Consider the following 20,750-nt stretch of genomic DNA (forward strand, 5'->3'; position numbering starts at 1 on the left):
CTGACACACTCCCGAGACCAGATTGAGCCACAGGCTTAACTCCTCGGTCCACCTTTGGGGTCTCTGGCTGTCTTAGCTCTTTGTGGCATCTGGCAGGACCTCCTGGCATCGGAAGCTGGTGGATAGTAGGGCAAGAAGAGGCTCTCAGAAGCGCAGGTCCTCATGGCCTGGTGAGTGTGGAGCAGCAGCCTTGGGAAGCGGTGTGTGAAGTACTGGATGAAGCCAGCAGGGAGTTGGCCCAGTGCCTGGTGTACCTCGGTTGGGAGCTCCCTGTAGTGGTGCTTCTGAGGATGGGCAGGACAAAGACCTGGGTCAGCTATGGCAGGGCATCCCTGATCCACGTCCCGCCCAGGCTCTAGAACACACCTTATTCCTCATGGCACGGAGCAGGTCTCGCACTGATGTCCCCTTGTATGATCGGAACCTTTTCAGATCTGCGGGCAGAGAAGTGGGCTGCAGAGGCGTCCCCATTGGCTCTCCCCCTCAGGCCCACCCAAGTATGGCCCTACCTGCTTGCAGTGGTGCCGAGATGTGCTTGTGCCAGTTTTCCCGGACCACCTTGTGACTTCCTGCCTCCAGCGCCATCACGAGGGGTCCCTGCTCTGGCTCCTTCTCCAACCAGTCACTGACATCCTAGGATCCCACAGAGCTTCCTGAGTCTTGTGGACAGTACCAAGGCTCCAGGGCTAGGGCTGTGTTATGTGGTTGATGTTGAAGTAGTGCTAGCCCTTGACCTCGGATGATAGGGGCTTTTGCCTCATGGAGAGTGTGGCTTCCCTGTGCTTTACCTTCACGCTACCACCCATCTTGAGGGAAGCACTGTCGCCTCTGTTGTATAGGAAGTCAGCCTGCAGGTCAAGTGTGGTCGTTTGCCCAAGGTCACAAATGGAAGGAGATCTATACTGTGGGTGACTGCAGATGAGAATACACCGCATTCCCATACAGGCAAAGCTAGAGCCAGTGCACAGATTCTGGGGTCCATGGTGACAAGACTGCCTTTTCTTAGCTACTCTGACTTCTCATTTCTTGTTCAGGACCTGTGACGGCTTGAATAAGAATGACTTCCATAGGTTCCTATGTTTGAATGTTTAGTTCCCAGTTAGTGGAACTGTTTGGGAAGGATTGGGTGTAGCCTTAGAAGAGGTATGTCATTGGGGGTGGGCTTTGAGGTTTCAAAAGTCCACATCAGGCCTAGTTTTCCTTTATTGGTGTGCAACTTGTGGATTAGACGTGAGCTCTAAGCTACTGCCCCCACACCACCAAAATGATGATGAACTCACCCTCTGAAACTGTGAGCAAGTCCCCAATTAAATACAACTTCTTTTGTATGTTGTCTTGGTCATAGTGTCTCCTCACAGCAATAGGACAGTAACTAACACAGGACCCAAACTTGGAGGTTGGGGGACCCTTCCCAAGATCTCCATCTGACCTGGAAGAACTGGAGTTGCTTGGCTCTGCTCCAAAAGAGGGGGTGGGCCAGCACCCATTCAGCTGAGGGGCGATCCTGGGGCAGCAGGCTCAGCATGGCTTTCACCAAGTCCAATGCCACAACCTTGTCTGGAGGGCAGAAGAGAAGGGATGGTTTATATAGGTGCTTAGCATTACGCTTCCTTCCTCCCATAGTCTGACTGGGCTCTCCCTTCCTCACCGTGGGTCTCTTCCTCCAGATGAGCCAGACAAGGATGCCCTGAGAGGATGTTGGCTTGGCGGTAGAGACTCTTACCAAAGGGGTGGCTGCCACCAGAGAGCACGTAGTAAAACACGCAGCCTGCAGAGAAGATATCCACAGCACTGGTCTGGGGGCCAGAAAGATGGTCATGAGAAGGAGGAAGTGGGCCTTCTAAAAATCCCTTCTGGACCTGTAGAGCTCTGTGTGTGTGTGTGCACACACACGTGTGTGTATAGGATTTTTCTCCAATGTTAAAATACTGACTGCTAGTGTAAAAACTATACTGGCAGGATCTAATGTGAAAACTATACTGTATAGGCAGGATCTAATATGAAAACTATACTGTATGGGCAGGCACCTAACACCAGTGCATCAAGTCCCTAGGCACTTAGGTCTCCAGTTCCCTTATCACTACTTCCTCTTGTCTTTAGGAATGGGTGTGACTCTCCTGGTGACCCTTTTACCCGCTCACCATGAATCCAGATTTAGAGTCCTGGGGTCCCAAACTCAACAGGGGCCAGGTGCTGCTTTGTCCTTTGTATTACTGTGGTGTTAGTTCACTCCCCCATGTGTGTTAACCCCAGGTCTATACTGGCCCCATGTTCTACCTAGCTCATCATGTCAAAACAGATGAGAGCCAGCATCTTTTTTTCTCTATGTAGCTTGAACTCAGAATCCTCCTGCCTCAGCTTTCTGAGTGCCACAATTACAGGCTACCAAGTCATTTTCTAAGACATGGTTTCTCAACCTGAGTGGTACTGATACAGAAGAGAAAACTCAGGGAAAAGGTGGGTGTATATTGAGTCATATACTGTGGCATGCTTTAGCAGCATCCCTGGCCTCAGGATGACAGAGGCAATCCAGCCAAAATGACAACAGGCATTGCTTGTTGTCCTCTGAACAGCATAACAGTCCCTGGTGGAGTCTGCCTTAGGGAAGAGGAAGTGGATTATCTCCTGGGAATAGATGAATGGGCACAGAGAAAATCCTGTGGCTGGTGGGCAGGCTTACCGGGCTGTCTGGGGGCTGCTGCAGGAGCTCTGGTGCCATCCAGCCTTCTGTGCCGGGAATGCCAGAGTGGAGACTGAAGCTACACCGGCCTGCAGGGAGCTTCTTGCAGAGGCCAAAGTCAGAAATGACCACTCTGCCTTGACCCTGGCTGTCAGGCCCAGCCATGAGAATGTTGCCTGGCTTCAAGTCACGGTGTACTACAGGAAGGAAGGTAGAGAGTGAGTGATAGCCGATGGGGAAGAGCAGGGGACTGGGGACCGCAAACAAGAAGTGGTACCTATGTGTAAGGAATGTAGGTGGGCCAGGCCAGACATCATCTGCTGTAGCACCATAGTGGGCTCCAGGCCCCAGCGGTCTCGGTCTGGGTTCTCCACATACTAAGATAAGGGAGGGACAGAAATGTCACTCTCCAGCCCCAGGCCTCCCTCCCTTCTTCCCTCCCTGAGCTCCTATCTCACCTCTTGCAAGGAGGCCTGGCAGAGCTCCAAGGCAATGTAGTGGAACTGGGGACCATGCTCCGTGCAGAAGTAGCGGAGCACATTGGGGTGCCGGTCAGACTCTTGCAGCAGCTGCACCTCTCGCCGAACCAAGCTGAAGCACTCCCGGAGGAGCCTCTTCACAGCTACTGCCCGTCCCTCAAATTGCCCTCTGAGAGGTGGATCAAGGATTGGGGGTTCAGAGAGAGCAGATGTGGGGGGCGGGATCGGGGCCTGTGCCCAAATCTGGGGGTCTGGAAGAATGCCTGTTCTTTGGTGGTTGTCAAAAGGGCTGCAAGTGATATAGCTACAGCCTGGATTCTACCTGCTACTCACCGGAAAACAAAAGTTCCACCTGCCCCACGTCCCAGCACATCCTTGGGGTTGAAGGAGATCTTCCCCACTACGGTGGGCTGCTCTGCTACAGGGGGAAAGGGATCATTGTCCTCTTAGTGATCTCTACCCACTGCCCACAGTCATCCTCCCTGCCTTCCTCTGCCAGCCAGAGTCCAGACCCACCCTCCGCCTTGACCTTTCTCCAGACTTCCACCCTTCCTGAGTGTGCTGCGGTAGCTGAGAGCAAGGACCCTGATGCTAGGCACATGGCTCCAGTGGCTGGTGCTGCTATTGGTGTAGCTAGATGAATGACTCAGAGCTGATACTGATACCATCTGTATTGGTGAGGACCAAGCAGATATATGGGTGATGTTGGCTACGTGATTCTCTTTTGAGCACCTCCTGTCTCTGTTTCTTCCCCTTCTTCTCTCTGCAGTCTTCCCATCTCTAACACTTGTAACAATTCTTTTCACTGAAGTCGAATCGTTTCAAATAAAAAGATGAATGCAAGTAAACACATGCATGATGAGAGTTATAACAAGGAGGGATGATGCTGGGTGTTACAGTGCACACCTAGAGCATGGCAGTGCCCTCAAAAGTCTTGGTGTGCAACTAAGATGGGTGAGGTTGGGACTGGGGAGATGGCTCAGTCCGTAAAGTACCTGCCTTGCTATGGGAACCTAAGCTTGCTCCCAGCATCCATGTACTGCACGTAGTAATCCATAGTTGTATTCTCAGCACCGAGTGAAGAGATTGAGACAGGCTGATCCCTGAGGCTCATAGGCCACCAGCCTATCTCAAAAGACTAAAACCAACAAAGAACCCAAGGTATATGGCTCTTGAGAAATAGCACCTGAGGTTGTCCCCTGGTCCACACACACACACACACACACACACACACACACACACACTGACAGAGGAAATGAATATCACGTAGAGTTCTTTCCCCAAAGAGTTTAAGTGAAAGTATTAGTTGAAATAGAAGCAGGCTCTAGGTAATCTGTTGAGTTTCTTGAGCTCTGGTCTCAAAGCATTGAGGACATTCCCTATGGTGGGTGGGTAAGGAATAATTGGCCTTTAGAATAACAAGGCTAAACCATATGTGGGGCTCAAGATGGTGGTGGTGGTGCACGCTTTTAATCCCAGCACTCGGGAGGCAGAGGCAGCCAGCCTGGTCTACAAGAGCTAGTTCCAGGACAGGCACCAAAGCTACAGAGAAACCTTATCTTGAAAAAAACAAAAAATTCCCCACCATCACTTTAGTGCTGGGTATCGAAACCAGAGCCTCACATATGCTAGGTAAGTGTACTACTACCTATTGACCTAGATAGGAAGTGGAGAAACTTCCAAAGCAGGAATTCCCATCACCTTGCATCAATGGCAGGGGTGAGGCGGCTAATAAACTGGAGTAGAGTTGCATGCTCTTGGGCTTGGAGAGATAGCTCAGCAGGTAAGAGCACTTGAGTTCAAATCCCCAGAACTCATGTAAAAATCCAAGCATGGCAGTATGTGCCAGGAATCCAGGTGCTGTGGAGACTGGAGGCGGAAGCATTTCTGAGGCTTCCTGGCTAGCTTAGCTCCTGTCTTAGATCGGAGCCCTGTTTCAAGAGGATAATGTGGGGGGTGAAAGATGAGGACACTCAACATCTTACCCGACATCACAGATGATGAGAAACATGCCCCGTCATGTGCGCACACACATGTGCATACACACACATTTCGCTATTAAAAAACAAACAACTAGCTGGGCGGTAGTGGCACACACCTTTAATCCCAGCCCTTGGGAGGCAGAGGCAGGCGGATCTCTGTGAGTTCGAGGCCAGCCTGGTCTGCAGAGCGAGTTCCAGGACAGGCTCCAAAGCTACACTGAGACACCCTGTCTCGAAAAACAAAACAAACTATAGGGCATTGGCAAGAACATCCCTGGGAAAAGAAAGACAAGGCGACTCGCTCCAGAGTCAGAAGGTCCAAGGAAATGGGTTTTGAAGTGCAGGAATGGATATTTACTTGGATTCAGTGCAGTCAACAACAAGAACTACATCTCAGGGTTGGGGTTTGTTGTGGAGCGTTTGAAAAAGCTGCCCGTGGGCTGGAGATGTAGCTCAGAGGTCGGGCTTTGCTAGAACTGACTCGGAGGACTGACTGAGGCCCAAGGAAGTGGAGGACTGAGGTGAATACAGGAAGCTCAAGTCAGGAGCCAGGCAGACATCAGCTTAAGTACGTGGACAGCACGTGGGGATCTGACTTGGGGAAACAGGTTGAGCAGCAATGTGGAGGTACCAGCACCCCCTCTCAAAGACACAAAAGGCAACAGCCTGGCTCAGAGCCGAAGAGCAGAAGACTAGAGTGAGCAATAGATGCACAGACTATACCCACCAAGCACTGAGCAGACACCGGTGGGTCTTTGTGGGCTAAGGCTTAAACCAAGAAGCACTGAGAAGAAGGTAGAAGCAAAATCAAAACCATGCCTAGGGAATTTACTGCTACCATTGCCAATAATAATATTAATAACAATAATAATAATATTGTTTTTTTTTTTGAGACAGGGTTTCTCTGTAGCTTTGGAGCCTATCCTGGAACTAGTTCTTGTAGACCAGGCTGGCCTTGAACTCACAGAGGTCTGCCTGCCTCTCGAGGGCTGGGATTAAAGGCGTGTGCCACCACCACCCAGCTCCAAAAACATTATTTTAAAACTATTATTATTTTATTAATTTTTTGAGACAGGGTTTCTCTGCGTAACTGCCCTAGCTGTCCTAGAACTCCCTTTGTAGACGAGGCTGGCCTCAAACTCACAGAGATCTGCCTACTTGTGCCTCCCAAGTAAAACAATTATTAACATCACCTAAGTGTGATTTTTTTTTGGAGCCTGTCCTGGAACTAGCTCTGCAAACCAGGCTGGCCTCGAACTCGCAGAGATCTGCCTGCTTCTGCCTCCCAAGTGCTGGGATTAAAGGCGTGCAACACCATCGCCTGGCAACTTCTGGTCCTTTTGCCTCCATTTCCTGAGTGCTGGGATTATAGGCATGTACCAGCATGCCTGGTTTATGAGTGCTGGGGTTCAAACCCAGGACTTTGCACATGCTAGGCACACACTCTCCTAGCTGAGGTATGTCCCCAGCACTGACTTGGTAACGATGATCATGGCAGTTTCTCACAGGGCAGTGATGCAATGAGGTGGGTGTTAGTATTCCCTTTGGACCCGTGAGAAAACAGATGCTCAGAGGCAACTCTTCAAAAGTTAGCTGGAGACAGTTTGATCTACACACAGTTCTATCCGCAACCAGAGACCCTGAAAATAACAATAAAACTATAATAGGATATACTTGAGGGGACTGCCTCTTATTACCTATCCCACCATCTGTGACTTCTAACAATTTGACTTTGAAATTAAATTCTGTCCACCTCTCCCTTTTCTCTGTTTTGGACTCCCCAGATTTGTTCACTCAACTTCACCTTCAGGGCCACGGGATGGCCTGGCTTGCTCTGAGGGGTTTTGAAATCTCTTCTCATTATGCAGGGTGGCCCTTGAAGGTTGTGTCTGAGCGTCCGATGAGGGGTCCTGCGGGTCTCCAGGTGCGGAAGGGCTCTGCTGCTGCTGTAACACATGGGTTCTGGTGAATGTAAGCCCCACGCCCGTGCTGGGGCTGGGTTTACCACAGAGCTTGGACTTATAGAGCGCAGCAGGAGCAGGGCTTCCTGAGAGGAAGGCAGAGGCAGCTGAAGTCACGCAAGAGAGAAGCAGAGTTCTGACTGGGAAGACTCTAAGTTGGACAAAGTCAGGATGCTGGACTTACTTGCCTCATCAGGTAGAGGACCCAGGCTCCCAGGAGGAGGGCTGTGAAGCTAGCAGCCAGCAGGTCTTGGGACCCCAACCGTGGATTGGGGTCTGAAGCTTTCTCTTCAGGATGTGGTTCAGAATCCCAAGGCTCTTCCCTCCTCAGGCTCAGGAGCTAGAAACAGAGCAGCTTTCACTCTTGGTACTCCCTCCTACTGTGAAACTCCCAATTCTTCTTGATCACTGGGTTCAGGGCAGGGCTTAGCTGAAGGTGTGTGTGTGGGGATGTGGGGGTCCCTGCATGATGGACTTGCAGTGCTGGCCATGATCTCAAACAGCAAGGTGCACATGAGAGGAGTGGACCAAATCTATTAGAAGGGCAGCATCTCTTTGAACATCATTAAAAGTTCACATGCTCAGCTGGGGTGGTGGCACACGCCTTCAATCTTAGCACTCGGGAGGTAGAGGCAGGTGGATCTCTGTGAGTTCGAGGCCAGCCTGGTCTACAGAGGGAGTTTCAGGACAGCCAGGGCTACACAGAGAGAGCCTGTCTCGAAAACAAACAAAAAAAGAAATAAAGGAACCATTTGCTCACTGGACTATTGCTGAAACTACAAGATGCACTTCTAGGATCAGACATTTGGTGGGTCTGGGGCAAACTCCCAGCATCTGAAAACCATCGCTCCTTCTAACCTTGAACAACTCACTAGCGCTTCTCCAGTCTCCCCCAGGAGAGCACACCTTTATAGTTTTTTCTATTTTCAATTTCTCACTTGATGAATATTTTACAATGTTCACCTGGAAACCACGCTCTGTGACTTAGGAAGCCAATATCATTTTGACATTTTTAACATGCCTGGTAGTAGCACCAACAACATGTTTGTTTTCTGGGAACTTTCGTGATATTAACTGGGGAAGAGGTACAAGCACTGCGTGACGTCTCTGGGTCTACCCATAGCAGCTGGCATCCCAGCACTAACCTCAGAGAAGAGAGCCGGAGCGTGGGACTCCTCTGGGGCTCTTGTCTCAGCAGACCCTTTCTCTAGGGTGGGATGAACCCTCAGCATGGTGGTGTGCAGGACCGGTGGGAGTTCATGGTATCCTAAGTAGTAGGAATAAAAGCCAGAGGGTTGAGGATGCTGTCAGCATTCCAACTCAGAAACTGGGTTTATAAATCTTCATCTACTCCAGATTAAAGTCAGGGGATCTCACCAATGAGCAGCCACTGGCTGGGCAGGGCCACACTGCCTGAGGGGTATCTGACAGCAGTGCTGGGCGAGCCCTCTCGCTCCCCTGAGACTTGAAGCGTCACCTCATCTGTTGTGGGGCCATCCATGGGTGCCAGGGTCAGTCCGCGGGGCTACGGCAGAAGATGGAGAGCCACATGTGAAATCAACCCCTTTCCTGCTCTATCCCTCTTTGCATCCCACTCAGAGGCCCCCTTCTCACCACGAGGGCCACCCCAGTGTGGACCAGTGCTTTGGAAACATAGAAACCAGCTTCTTCTTTCCCTACATACAGCGTCATCCTAAAGGGGAGGGAAAGGAAGGATGAGTGATTCTGGTGGGAGGCTTCAGCATTACTTATGTCCCTGTAGCTTCTTCCAGATGGACTCTGGGATTGACCATGTGACTTGCTTTAGCCAATAAGAGAAAGACAACAAAAGCAGATGCTTGAATGGTTGTATTCAAGTTGCCCTGCCTCCCCCACTTTGGTTCTGTTCTCTGAAGCCCTGAGACTACCGTGTAAGGAAACCTACCCTCCCAAAAGGGACAAAAGACCTTATGGTATATAAATGAACCATTCTATTTGATGCTAACTCGGCCAACTGGCCCACCAAGTACTAGATAGGTGGGCCACTGTCCCAGATCATTGCCTCCACCAAGTCACCAGTTGATTTTTTAGAGACCAGAAAAATGACCTGGATGGCCCCCAACATCTTGGAAAGCAGCAGGTGTCTGCTGTTTTAAAACTCCAAGTGTTGGGGCTGGAGAGATGGCTCAGTGGTTAAGAGCACTGACTGCTCTTCCAGAGGTCCTGAGTTCAATTCCCAGCAACCACATGGTGGCTCACAACCACCTATAATGAGATCTGGTGCCTTCTTCTGGCCTATAGGTAGGATGCTATATAAATAAATAAATCTTAAAAAAAACCAACTCCAAGTGTTGGCGTATTTGCTATGCAACAAAACTAACTGCTACAAAATCTATAGCAACGTTTTCTCAATATATTTCTCACTTTTTGTATGTTTGATTTTTTGAGACAGGGCTTCTCTGTGTAGCTCTGGCTGTCCTGGAACTCGTTCTGTAGACCAGGCTGGCCTCAAACTCACAGAGATCAGCTTGTCTATGCCTCCCGAGTGTTGGGATTAAAGGCACCTGGCTCACTTTTTTTAAAAAGATGGACCTTACTACGTAGTTCAGGCTAGCCTCACATTCATGCCGCTCTGTCAGCAGCACCCTGAGTACTGGATTACTGGCCTACACTACCACATCTGGCCCAGACCTCTTATAAGAACTCAGTTTCCTAAACTGGAACTCATCATCTCTCTTTTCACCCTTTGCTTTTTTCTCTCTTCCTCCTTTAGTGCTTTGAACTTCTGAAAATGATAGCAGCCATGAATTTCTAGAACTTCTAGAAGCCTGGAACTTCTAGAAGGCTGAACTCTCTAAACATTCCTGATCCTCCTCATCCCCCCTCCTTCCTCTCTGTCACCCTCTACTTAGTACCTTGAGTTTTTCTGCTCCAGCCTGCAGCATCATCTTTTTTCCAGTGTAATACATTTTATTTTGAAAATGATTGGAAATTTTGCTTGCATGTATGTCTGTATACTACACACATGCATGGCGCTCATAGAAGCTGAAAGAGGGCATCAGATCACCGGGAACTGGAGTTACACATGGTTGTTAGTGGCCATGTGAGGGCTGGGAATTAACCTGGGTCCTCTGGAAGAGCAGTCAAAGCTCTTAAGTACTTAAGTATGTCTCTCTAGCACCTCTGTGGGGTGTGTGTGTGTGTGTGTGTGTGTGTGTGTGTGTGTGTGTGTGTGGTGGTGGTGTCTCCAGGCAGTTATGACTGGTTTTAAACTCATAGAGATCTACATGCCATTGACTTCTGAGGGCTGGGATTAAAGGTCTGCAGCACCATGGCCAGTCCCATGGTATCATGATTTTCCTACTCATTCAGAGATACTCTATACTGTCACCAGAATAATCTTTCTGAAATGAAAACACGAGTCAGCCACTTCCTGGCTTGAAACTCTCCAGGGACCGTTCCTTAGCCTTGAAAAAAAAATGTTCAAGCCTTCTAGATGTGATCCTGGCTTTACTACAGCCCTGGGCATGAGGCTGCTTAGACCTATGGCTCAGTCTTTAACTTTCTTTCTGTACCGCGTGTGCCATGCCTTCTCCCATTTTCTGCTGATCCTTGAGGCCTTACATTAGATGTTTCTTCCTCTAGGAAGCTTTCCATGGCTTCCTCTTGTTTCCAGTCTCAGTCTGGGTATCTTTTTATGCATCGCCACCACAACCTGTCTGTCTCTTTACCCTAATTATACCCATGTTATACCCATGTTATAGTTCTCTTTTATATGTCTGTCCCCTACCAGACTCTGAGATTCCCGTAGGCAGGAACATTGACTCTGTTGTTTGCTATTGGATTTTCAGAGCCTAGTAAATGACCAGCATACAATACGTGCCCACTTAGCATTTGTAGAGCAAATGGAATGAGGGCAACCCCTGATTTCTCCAGTCTGTGTCTTAGGATAGCATAAGGCAAGGAGACACTTGGAGTATTTAACAATCAGTTCGATATAGCATTTATAGAGCAAACAGGTTGGGACTCAGAGTCTCCTCCGAGGACAGACTTTACCCAATCACTTGCTAAATGGTGACTATCCCTGAGTCCTAGGAACCCTATCTTGACACCTGATTCAGCTGTATTGGTGGCTCATAGTTGAATATCATGACTGGCTATTTGACGGGGGCTGTACCACCTCCAGAAATTCCCTCCTTAGGCTCTAGATGTGGACACTTACAGAAGCTGGATGTCTGAGGAAGAGAAGTGGGCAGCTGTGTCCTGGGATCTGGAGGCAGGAAGTCGGATGTGGCCCCAGCGGAGGACAAGAAAATGTAGAGTGTCCCTAGCCAGAGAAAGATGAGGCAGCTGGCGCAGCCCATCCTGATGCCATGTGTAGATGCCCATCACAGGCACTCCCAGGTCCTGCGTCCACAGCACAGTTCCACTTCCGGGGTCCACGGTGAGCAGCAGGCCCATCCCACAGGATGTCAGGTGGCTCATGTCTGTCAAGAAAGGCAGCTGGGGAGATGTCAGAGAGATCTCACTGGACACACCAGAGAGCAGCTTGGGTGTGCAAAGGTCATTTGAGGTCACGTAGAGGGAGACAGTTTGTTTCAAATGGGAAGGGATTGGCTGGGCCATCTAAAGTTGACTCGGGCGTGTCTGTGAGTCTGGGTCATTTGAAAGAGCTATGATGAGAGGTCATTGAAGGAAAGTTCTTAAGATGTAGCTCATCAATCGTAGACTTGGTCAGACTGATGTTTGCCAAGGTCAAGTGCTGGGTCCTTTAGCAAGCACATAGAACCTGATGGGGCCAGTTAGGAGCCTTGCTGGTGTTACTTATATGTCACAGTTGCCTGCATGGTGCCTCATGAAGAGTGATGGAGTCAAAGTTTGAGGAGTCAATTAGGAGTACCTGTGAGGTTCCTCGTTGTGGTGGTTTGAAATAAAATGGTCCCCAAAGGGAATGACACTATTAGGAGGTGTAGCCTTGTTGGAGTAGGTGTGGTCTCGTTGGAAGAAATGTGTCACTGTGGAGGTGGGCTTTGAGGTCTCATATATGCTCAAGCAATGCCCAGTGACCTGGACCACTTCCTGCTGTCTGTGAGTCAAGATGTAAGAACTCAGCTCTCTCTCCAGTACCATGCCTGCCTGCATGACACCATGCTCTCAGATGCCATGCTCCCCACAATAACAATAATGAATTAAACCTCTGAACTGTGAGTCACTTCAACTAAATGCTTTCTTTCTTTCATTCTTTCTTTCTTTCTTTCTTTCTTTCTTTCTTTCTTTCTTTCTTTCTCTCTCTCTCTCTCTTTCTTTCCTTCCTTCTTTCTTTTCTTTTTTTGAGACAGAGTTTCTCTATGTAGCTTTGAAACCTGTCCTGGAACTTGCTTTGTAGACCACGCTGACCTCAAAAGCCACAGACATCCACTTGCTTCTGCCTCCTGAGGGCTGAGATTAAAGGCGTGTGCCATCACCACCCAGCTAAATGTTTTCCTTTTTAAGAGTTGCCATAGTCAAAATGGTTTCTTTTCATAGCAACAGGAACCCTAACTAAGACACTCGGGAAGATGATAGGGTGGATGTATAATATCAAGGGGGTAGCAAGAGTTATATGGAGGAGTCACTCTGGGCCATATGCAGAGGTCACTCACCATATTGAGGTCAGCTAGGAATGGATGGGATTGGAGTCACCTCAGGCTACCTGGCTGGGGTAATTTGGGGTATGGATAAGTTCAGATGTATTTCTCGGGCTATGTGAGCATCAGTTCTGGTACCCAGAATCATCTCAGGTCACCTGTCAGGCTGTATCGTTCAGCATGTGAGGGGGCATCATGCAGGTGGATCAGTATGTGCTGGGACTCGGTCCTGATGTCACTCAGGACTTCCCAGGTTGGGGACTTTGATCCTAGGTTAGGCCAAGAAAGGTGACACTCACATTTCCCAGGTGAGTCCTCCATGGGGGGTGCTGAGTAGCGGCGGTAGGTTGTGTTCCAGCGCAGGGCTGGAGCTCTTGGGTCATGCATGGAGACCGTGTACTCTGCGTGTGAGAAACAGAGGTTATGAGGAATGTAGTCAAACTTCCCCAGTCCGACTCCAGAGACTGTCCCCTCCTGTAGGGTTGGAGGCTTCCCGAGCATTTGGATCGGAGGCCTAATGATCAAGTTTATCATTATACCTCTAGCTCCTCGGTCATACTAGTACAATGTGTATTGATGACTGTCAGACTGACTGACAAGCCTGAACTCAACATGGATAGCAACTGTCAGGCCTGGGCAAAGAAAATGAGGGGATTTCACCGAACATAGGAACATCTGACTTACGCGTTCGGCCAATGTAGAGTTGAGGGGTGGAAAGGCCTTCTGTGGTCAGTGTCATGTGAGTCTCCCCTGATTCAGGGTCCACCACAAACCAGGTATCCTGCTTCCGGCCTGTGGAGGGGGACAGTGAGCTAACTTTCAAGACAGCATAGGAGAAGGTGTGTGTGCCCTTTTGTCCCTGGCCAAGTTGGCCTGGCATGACCTAGGTCCCCATCCCTACTGGCTGGACTTGCCACCCACAGGCTGCAGAGATACTCACCTGTGTAGAAGACCCCATCAGAGCTGCGACAGGGAGAGGCATGGACCAGCTCCGGGATGGTGAATGGCAATTTCTGAGATGTAAAGATTCCAAAAAGGGAGAGGTTCAGAAGTGTGTGAGTACTTCCTGTGCCACCGCTGTGCCATACTCTCCCGAGGGCAGCCCAGAGAAACCCTTCCACTGGGCACCTTGTCCTTTCTATTTCCCAGGAGAAACTGGTGCTGGGAGAGGCTCAGTAACTCAGATCGCGACTCTCAGGCAGCCCAGTCTCAGAGCCAGCCTCCTTAGTCACTCTGCTATAGGGCCTCTTCAAGAACTGCAGAAAACCCCACACTGGGGGCTAAGACACCGCATGAGTCCCTCGATTCCACCTGATGACCTCCTCCAAATAAATAAACAGACACACATGGACATACAGCCCAGAGACACCGACACACCTACACAGACACACCCACAAAGACATCCACACGCACACGTGCACACACACACAGGCTTTAAAACTCAGTGACCACAAAAGACTCAGCAAGATCGAAGAGCTGTTTGGACTCAGTGTTGATGGTGAATGGGGGTCTGCTCTCTCACCGTCCTTTGGCTCTGATTTGTCAGGAATCAGATCCCAGTCTAGGTTATGTGAGAGTCCTGCATTCAGGTTTTTTATGGGTTTTAACAAGGGGGCACTGAGTGGGGTGAGCAGATACAAATCACCAACTTTTAGAAATAGAGCCATTCAGCTGACACGCATGCGCGAGCAAACTCAGTCCAGACTAGCAGACTTTAATTCATGGGTGATATGTTATTTAGCAAAAGCTAACCAATACAGTTTTTACCTTACTGCCCTCTTAGTCTTGGAGATGCCCCCGGGAACACTCAGAGGTCTGATATTCTGCTCTGCAGACACAGCCAGACCCTCCCCACTTTGGTAGACAGCCTTCCACAGTGCTCAGAGCCCTGACTTATAGCATCAAAGGACACCCCACTCTGACACGCTGTCCTTTCACCCATTGGTACTCTGGCTGACGGAGTCCTGCCCACACCCATCCCAGGCCATGAGGGGAAACAGACCATCAGTCCCTGCTGTTTCTGGGTCCCCAAGATGTACAGGCTGCCATCAGCTGGGTCAGAGAGAAAGGCCGTTCTGTGGAGCAGAGGGACATAGTGAAGGCTGGGTGTGTAGTCCTGGTTTTGTGAAGGCCTTGTCCCTCCACCTTCTCAGCTAGTAGACCCGACCCTTGTGGGAGACACCTTGGAGCAGCCAGAGGCCTTTACACATCATAGAAGACTAAGTCTCTCCCCTAAGACTCCCACATGTGGCTCCCAAAACCCTCATCCAACTATGGCTGCCACAGCCGCTCTCTCCTTAAGAAGCCCCAGTTCACTTACTCTGTGACATACATTGGTCCTTGGATGATGGGGTCTGCGGGGACAAACACATGGAACTTGAGTCTCTTTTTGACCCTATTGGAAAGCATAGCTAAAGCACACCAGCATTTACCCTGTGACAGAGGCAGACCCAGCAGGTGGCAAGAGTTCTATGGGTAGTCTCTGTCATGTTACTTTGCCCGGGTTTGCAGGCAAAGCCATTGAGGCTCAGAGAGTTGAAATAATTTTCCCAAGACCACACAGTTGGCGAGTGCTGAAGCTTCCTACAGACACTGACTTGCTGGACTCTAGTGCCTGTGTGAGGGCACTGTGTGCGTGTGCATGTGCGTTTATGTGTGCATGTATGTGTGTGTGCATGTGCGTGTATGTGTGCGTGTGTGTGTACGTGTGTGCATGTGTGTGTGTGTGTGAGGGTCAGAGGTGTCTTCTTTTCTTTAGACAGCGTCTCCCACTGAACCTGAAGCTGGCCAGCCAGGAAGTCCCACAGATCTTCCTATCTGTGCCTTCCCAGTGCGCGTGTCCAGAAACACACGGCTGTGGTTGTTTTTTTTTTTTTTTTTTTTTTTATATTTATTATTTATTTAGTATACAATGTTCTGTCTGTATGCCTACAGACCAGAAGAGGGCGCCAGATCTCATTACAGATGGTTGTGAGCCACCATGTGGTTGCTGGGAATTGAACTCAGGACCTTTGGAAGAGCAAGCAATGCTCTTAACCACTGAGCCATCTCTCCAGCCCCCTGTGGTTGTTTTTATTTGTTTGTTTGTTTGTTGATGTGGGTGCTGGCAATCTAAACTCAGGGCTTTGTGCTTGTGCAGCAAGCACTTTACCAACCGGGCCGTCTCCCTAACCCTTTAGTGCGCATGCTCTTATCTTCCATGCCAAGGTGACTGCCCACTCTACCACTTAGAGAGATAGGTAGCTACTCCTTGCTCACCATCCTTCAGTGTCCACTTCAAGTCCCCCGTCTGCTTGTTTAGTGCATGGAGACTTCCATCCAAGGTAGACACAAACAGAAGGCTCTCTGGCCTGAGAGTCTGGACCTGGAATGGGAAACAAAACTCATCTCGTCTGAGGGTTTCAGGACCACCTTGCTTTTGCCGCACGCCAGAGTGACTACGAGTCCTCACTTTCTACCTTATTTATTGAGACAGGGTCTCTCACTGAACCTGAGGCTCACTGATTCTACTAGACTGGCCAGTGTGCTCCAGGAAACACTCTCTCACCCCACCGCTAACCCTGATTTCTGCCACCCAGCACTAGGGTGGCATTCATGCCCGTAGTCATCAGGCTTTTCTGTGGGTGCTGGTGATTCAAACTCAGGTCCTTGTGACTTAGTGGCGAACAAAAGGGCTTCGTTGGTGCATGCAGCCTACCTCTGGGACAGGAGCTGAGTATCCCTACTGCACAGGTCAGGGAGTCTGGGGCACAGGATGGTCAGAAATGGCACAAGTGGGTGTAGAGTCTCCTCCAGGACGTGGTTTCCTTCTCCTTAGTCACACATGTGCCCCTTTTCAGAAGACCCTTTCTCTCTCCCTGGACTGGCTCTGCTGCTTTCGGTGCCAAGCTTTGTAGTCCCCTGATGGCTACAGGAAGGAGGCCTGGCTCTACCTTCTATCTGGCCCCTGCTGGACTCACTTGCCAGCCCCGGGCCCTCCTTGAGCAAACAAGGTGAGGCTGAGCTCAGAGCAGGAATCCTAACATCCGGGTGGCCCAGCCGCACCCCTTCAAAGCCCACATCCTGCTTCAGGACCCTCAGGTTGGGGGTGGGACCAGTGGTATTTGCTGGAGAGTCAGGAGCCCACCAGCTAGACCCTCTCTTGTGGGCCTCAGTCTTGCCATCCGCAACATGACAAAGAAATGGGCCAGGGGAAAGGCTGCCTCCTGATCGATTGCCCCAAAGAGAATTTTGTTTGATCATTTCAGTACTTAAAATATTGCTCTTAATTGTCTTTCTGCTATTGTTTTGTGAGACAAGGTCTCCTGTTGCTTGCTGTGTAGAGCAGGCAGCTTTGAATTTTCAACAATCTTACTGCCTCTGCCTCCAGAGTAATGGCATTAAAGGGATGGAATGCCATGCCCAATATTAACAGTGTGTGTTTTTTTTTTATTTTAACCAGAGATCTGATTGATTGATTGATTGATTGATAGTTCTTTTGAGATAGAGTCTCTCTGTGTAACTCTGACTATGCTAGAACTCACTCTATAGACAGGCTGGCCTCGAACTCAGAAATCTGCTTGCCTTGCCTCCTGAGTGCTGGGATTAAAAGGTGTGTGCCACCGCTATCTGGATGAAAATTTTAATTTTAAAAATCCAGGTTTTCATTATTATTCTCATTTCTATCGCCCCCCCCCCCGCCCCGAAATGTCAGGTCTGGACATACCAGGCTCCCATTATTATTTGACAACTGCAGAGGGAGCCTGAGCTGGGAGAGGGGCTCCCAGTGCCTAATTCTACCCCGTCCCTTTAACTGGGAGTGAGGGGTGGAGAAAAGGAGAGAGAGAGAGACCCCAGGCTGGCAGAGTAAACTGATTGGCTCCCAGCAGGCAGGTTGGACCAGATCTCTACACTTGAAGATAGATCATTTGTCCTAGAAGTTCTGAGTCTGAGGGTAGGGGGTGGTGATCCAGTCGCACACAAAGGGAAGGGGCAGTATACAGCGCCAGAGCTTGAACCAGTTCGTTTCACAGCAGAAGACTCTAAATGGATCATATCTTTCAAGACAACTGGATTCTCAAAGGGTTTTAGAGGCCTGGCTTTACCGTCTACTGTCTCCTCCGCACTGGCCCCCTTGCCATCTCTGCTCCCGAAGCGGCTGAGTGGCGCATCTTCCCATGCAGGCTGTAAGAGGCATCTCCCCGAGTTTATGAGGGGTTCACTCTCTAGGCGTTGATTTGGGCGAAGGAGGGAGAGGCAGGCGTCCCTACTGACCAGCTACATCCGCAGTCACCTGGCCCTGCACTCACCTGTGGCCCGATCGTCCCCAGCAAAGTCGCAAGCTGCAGCAGGAACCCGAAGGGAGACCACGGTGGGAACCCCCAGGCTGAGCTCGCCATTGCCTGTGGGCATCACAAAGTCGCCAGCTTCCCTCTACTCACTTCGTGGCTCCAGGTGACAGCCGAGCTCTCTCCTCGGGGGAGACTCCGCCCCCAGCAGTGCCAGCTGGGGAAGCAGAGTCTTAGGTGAAACCTCACCCTGTGGTGGCCCCCGCCCTTCCTATCGCACCTACCTATCGCGGTTCGTCCCTTCCTCCTTGGCACTCAATGCTGCCAGTTTGAAGGATTTTGCTGAGGTGGACTGTGGAGAACTAACAAGGTCTGTGTTGGTTCTCTCTGTCTCTCTCTCTCAAGATTTACTTATCTTATTCAATGGGGTGTTTTGCTCGCATGTATCTCTGTGCATCATACACGTGCCTGGTGCCCAAGGAGGTCAGAAGATGGTGTTGGATCCCCTGGAATTGGAGTTAGGATGACCGTGAGGCTCTGCCATGTAGGTGCTGGGAATGAAACCTGGGTACTATGCAAGAACAAGTGCCCTTAACCCTCTCTCCGGACACTGTATAGATTCTTCATCCTTTCTTACCAAGGCAAGGCTCAGGCTCAGAACTGGAGCTAACATTCAGACACTTGACCTCAGTACCTGTGGCTGGCCTCTTCAGAACTGTTATGAACTGTGGATTAACTGATGGAGCCACTCATTTGTCCAACAGGTATTTCACGATCCACTACGCTACCTTGCTGAGCAAGATAGAGAAGTTCTTTGTCTTTGTAGAGCTTCTAGATCACATGGTTAAGACATCAAAGCTGGGCAAGGTCAGGGGCTCAAGGTCATCCCTGGCTTCATGAGTTTAAAGTCATCTTAGAAGTTACATGAGACCCTAACTGAAAAATGGAGAAGAGCAAACAAACAAAGACATCAGACATAAAGACGGAAGAGAATTTTATATGGCTATAACTATTTTGAAAATAAAATATTTTTGTGCTGTGTATTTTGCCACTATGTGTATCAGTGGCCGAAGGATCAGGAATTCAAGGTTGCATAGTGAATTCAAGGCCAACATGAGCTACAAGAACATCTGTCTCAAAAACAAAACAAACAAAAGATTCCGCTGGTCATCTCTACCTTTATTCCAGGGTGCTGAAATGTCAGCCCTGCCTGCTGCCACACTCCCTTGGTCAGCTCTTCCCCGTCCTTACCTGCTCAACCCTAACAGTGTTGCCGCAGCCCTTCTGCTGAAGGCAATGGCATACCAGATCCCTCAAAATCCTTTGTCTCATACCTGCAGCTAGAACCCCACACATTTCCCCCATACACACCTTTACCTTCCTCCCCCGAGTTTCAGGGGACAGGTCTCTCACTTCCAGCCCTTTTTGGCCTCCTCTGGGGTAAATATATATATATATATATATATATATATATATATATATGACACATATATCAGTAAAATGTAATTTTTCAGGGCCGTGGAGTTGGGTCTATTGGTAAGTGCAAGCATTAGGATCCGAGTTCAGATCCCCAGCACCCATGTAGAAAAGTCAGACCCAGCTTCCCCTCACTGGTTTTCCCTCTATACCTGTAATTCTGGCAAGACCAAAGTTGAAAGATCAACACATTTTTACCCCCTTGAACCTTCTTTTCTTTTGTAGAAGAAAAGCCTTTCTCAAATACAAGAGAGGCTGCTTACAGGGAAGGGATGAAAAAGTAGAAAAAGAAAATATCTGTCTTTGGAGTCATTAAAGAGCCCAGCATATAATTCTAGGCTTGAGAAAATGATGAGACAAGGATTTACTGAATGCATCTACTTATGTTCCTGGAGTTTTAACTGCAAGCTTGGCAGGCGTTCTACAACTGACCCTCACTCCCAGTCACAAATAAACTCCTATTGCTTTGTAATTTACCTAGTGTGGTGGTTTGGAGGAGAATGGCCTCCACAGGCTCATATACTTGAATGTTTGGTTCCCAGTTAACGGAACTGTTGGGGAAAGGTTTGGGTGTGTGGCCTTATTGAAGGAGGCATGCCAATGTGGGTAGGCTTTGAGGTCCCTCTCACTTCCTGTCTGCTGCCTGTGGATCAGGATGTAAAGCTCTCAGCCACTGCTCCGACACCATGCCTGTCTGCTTTCTGCTGTGATGATCGTGTACTAACCCTCTAAAACTGGAAGCAAGCCCCTAAATTCTGTTTTCTATAAGAGGGGGCTTTGGTCATTGTGCTGGATAGTTTTATATCAATCTGAGAAAAGGGAACCTCAAATGAGAAACCATCTCCATAAGGTCGGGCTATGGGCAAGCCTGTAGGGCATTTTCTTTATTAGTGATTGATAGGGGAGGACTCAGCCCTCTCTCTCTCTCTCTCTCTCTCTCTCTCTCTCTCTCTCTCTCTCTCTCTCTTTCTCTTTCTGACAGGGTTTCTGTGTGTCACAGTCCTAGCTTTCCTGGAACTCCCTTTGTAGACCATGCTGGCCTTGAACTCACAGAAATCCACCTGCTTCTGCCTCCTAAGAGCTGGTATTAAAAGCATGTATCACCACTGCCCAGCTGCTCCTAAGTTCTTTAAGAAAGCAGGTTGAGCAAGCATGGGGAACAAGTCAGTAAGCAGCGTCCTCTATCACCTCTGCTTGGCTCCTGCCTCCAGGATTCTGCCCTGCTTCAGTTCCTGTTGTGATTTCCTCTGAGGATGAATAGTGATAGGGAAGTGTAAACCAAATAAACCATTTCTTCCC

General features: G+C 49.4%; 1 protein-coding gene across 3 annotated transcripts; it reads right to left on the reverse strand.

Annotated features, from left to right (window-relative positions):
• Positions 1-25: 25 nt before the first annotated feature.
• Ern2 (endoplasmic reticulum to nucleus signaling 2) lies at positions 26-18,128 on the reverse strand. Of its 3 annotated transcripts, none has more exons than XM_075972103.1 (22): positions 17,997-18,128; positions 15,967-16,072; positions 15,029-15,062; positions 14,711-14,783; positions 13,649-13,721; positions 13,393-13,500; positions 13,008-13,109; positions 11,304-11,568; positions 8,717-8,795; positions 8,480-8,627; positions 8,248-8,369; positions 7,287-7,442; positions 6,946-7,084; positions 3,493-3,577; positions 3,139-3,328; positions 2,958-3,057; positions 2,681-2,877; positions 1,649-1,796; positions 1,430-1,557; positions 510-633; positions 367-434; positions 26-284 (listed from the first exon to the last, which is right to left on the reverse strand). In XM_075972103.1, the coding sequence occupies exons 1-22, from the start codon at positions 18,084-18,086 to the stop codon at positions 36-38; spliced, it is 2,784 nt and encodes a 927-aa protein (XP_075828218.1). In that variant the 5' UTR covers positions 18,087-18,128; the 3' UTR covers positions 26-35. The 3 variants fall into 3 exon arrangements, with proteins under 3 accessions (XP_075828218.1, XP_075828219.1, XP_075828216.1); XM_075972104.1 differs by having other exon boundaries at positions 3,493-3,574; positions 6,946-7,087; XM_075972101.1 differs by having other exon boundaries at positions 6,946-7,087.
• Positions 18,129-20,750: the final 2,622 nt, after the last annotated feature.

This window comes from Microtus pennsylvanicus, chromosome 5 (assembly GCF_037038515.1).
Source record: "Microtus pennsylvanicus isolate mMicPen1 chromosome 5, mMicPen1.hap1, whole genome shotgun sequence".
Taxonomy (NCBI): Eukaryota; Metazoa; Chordata; class Mammalia; order Rodentia; family Cricetidae; genus Microtus; species Microtus pennsylvanicus.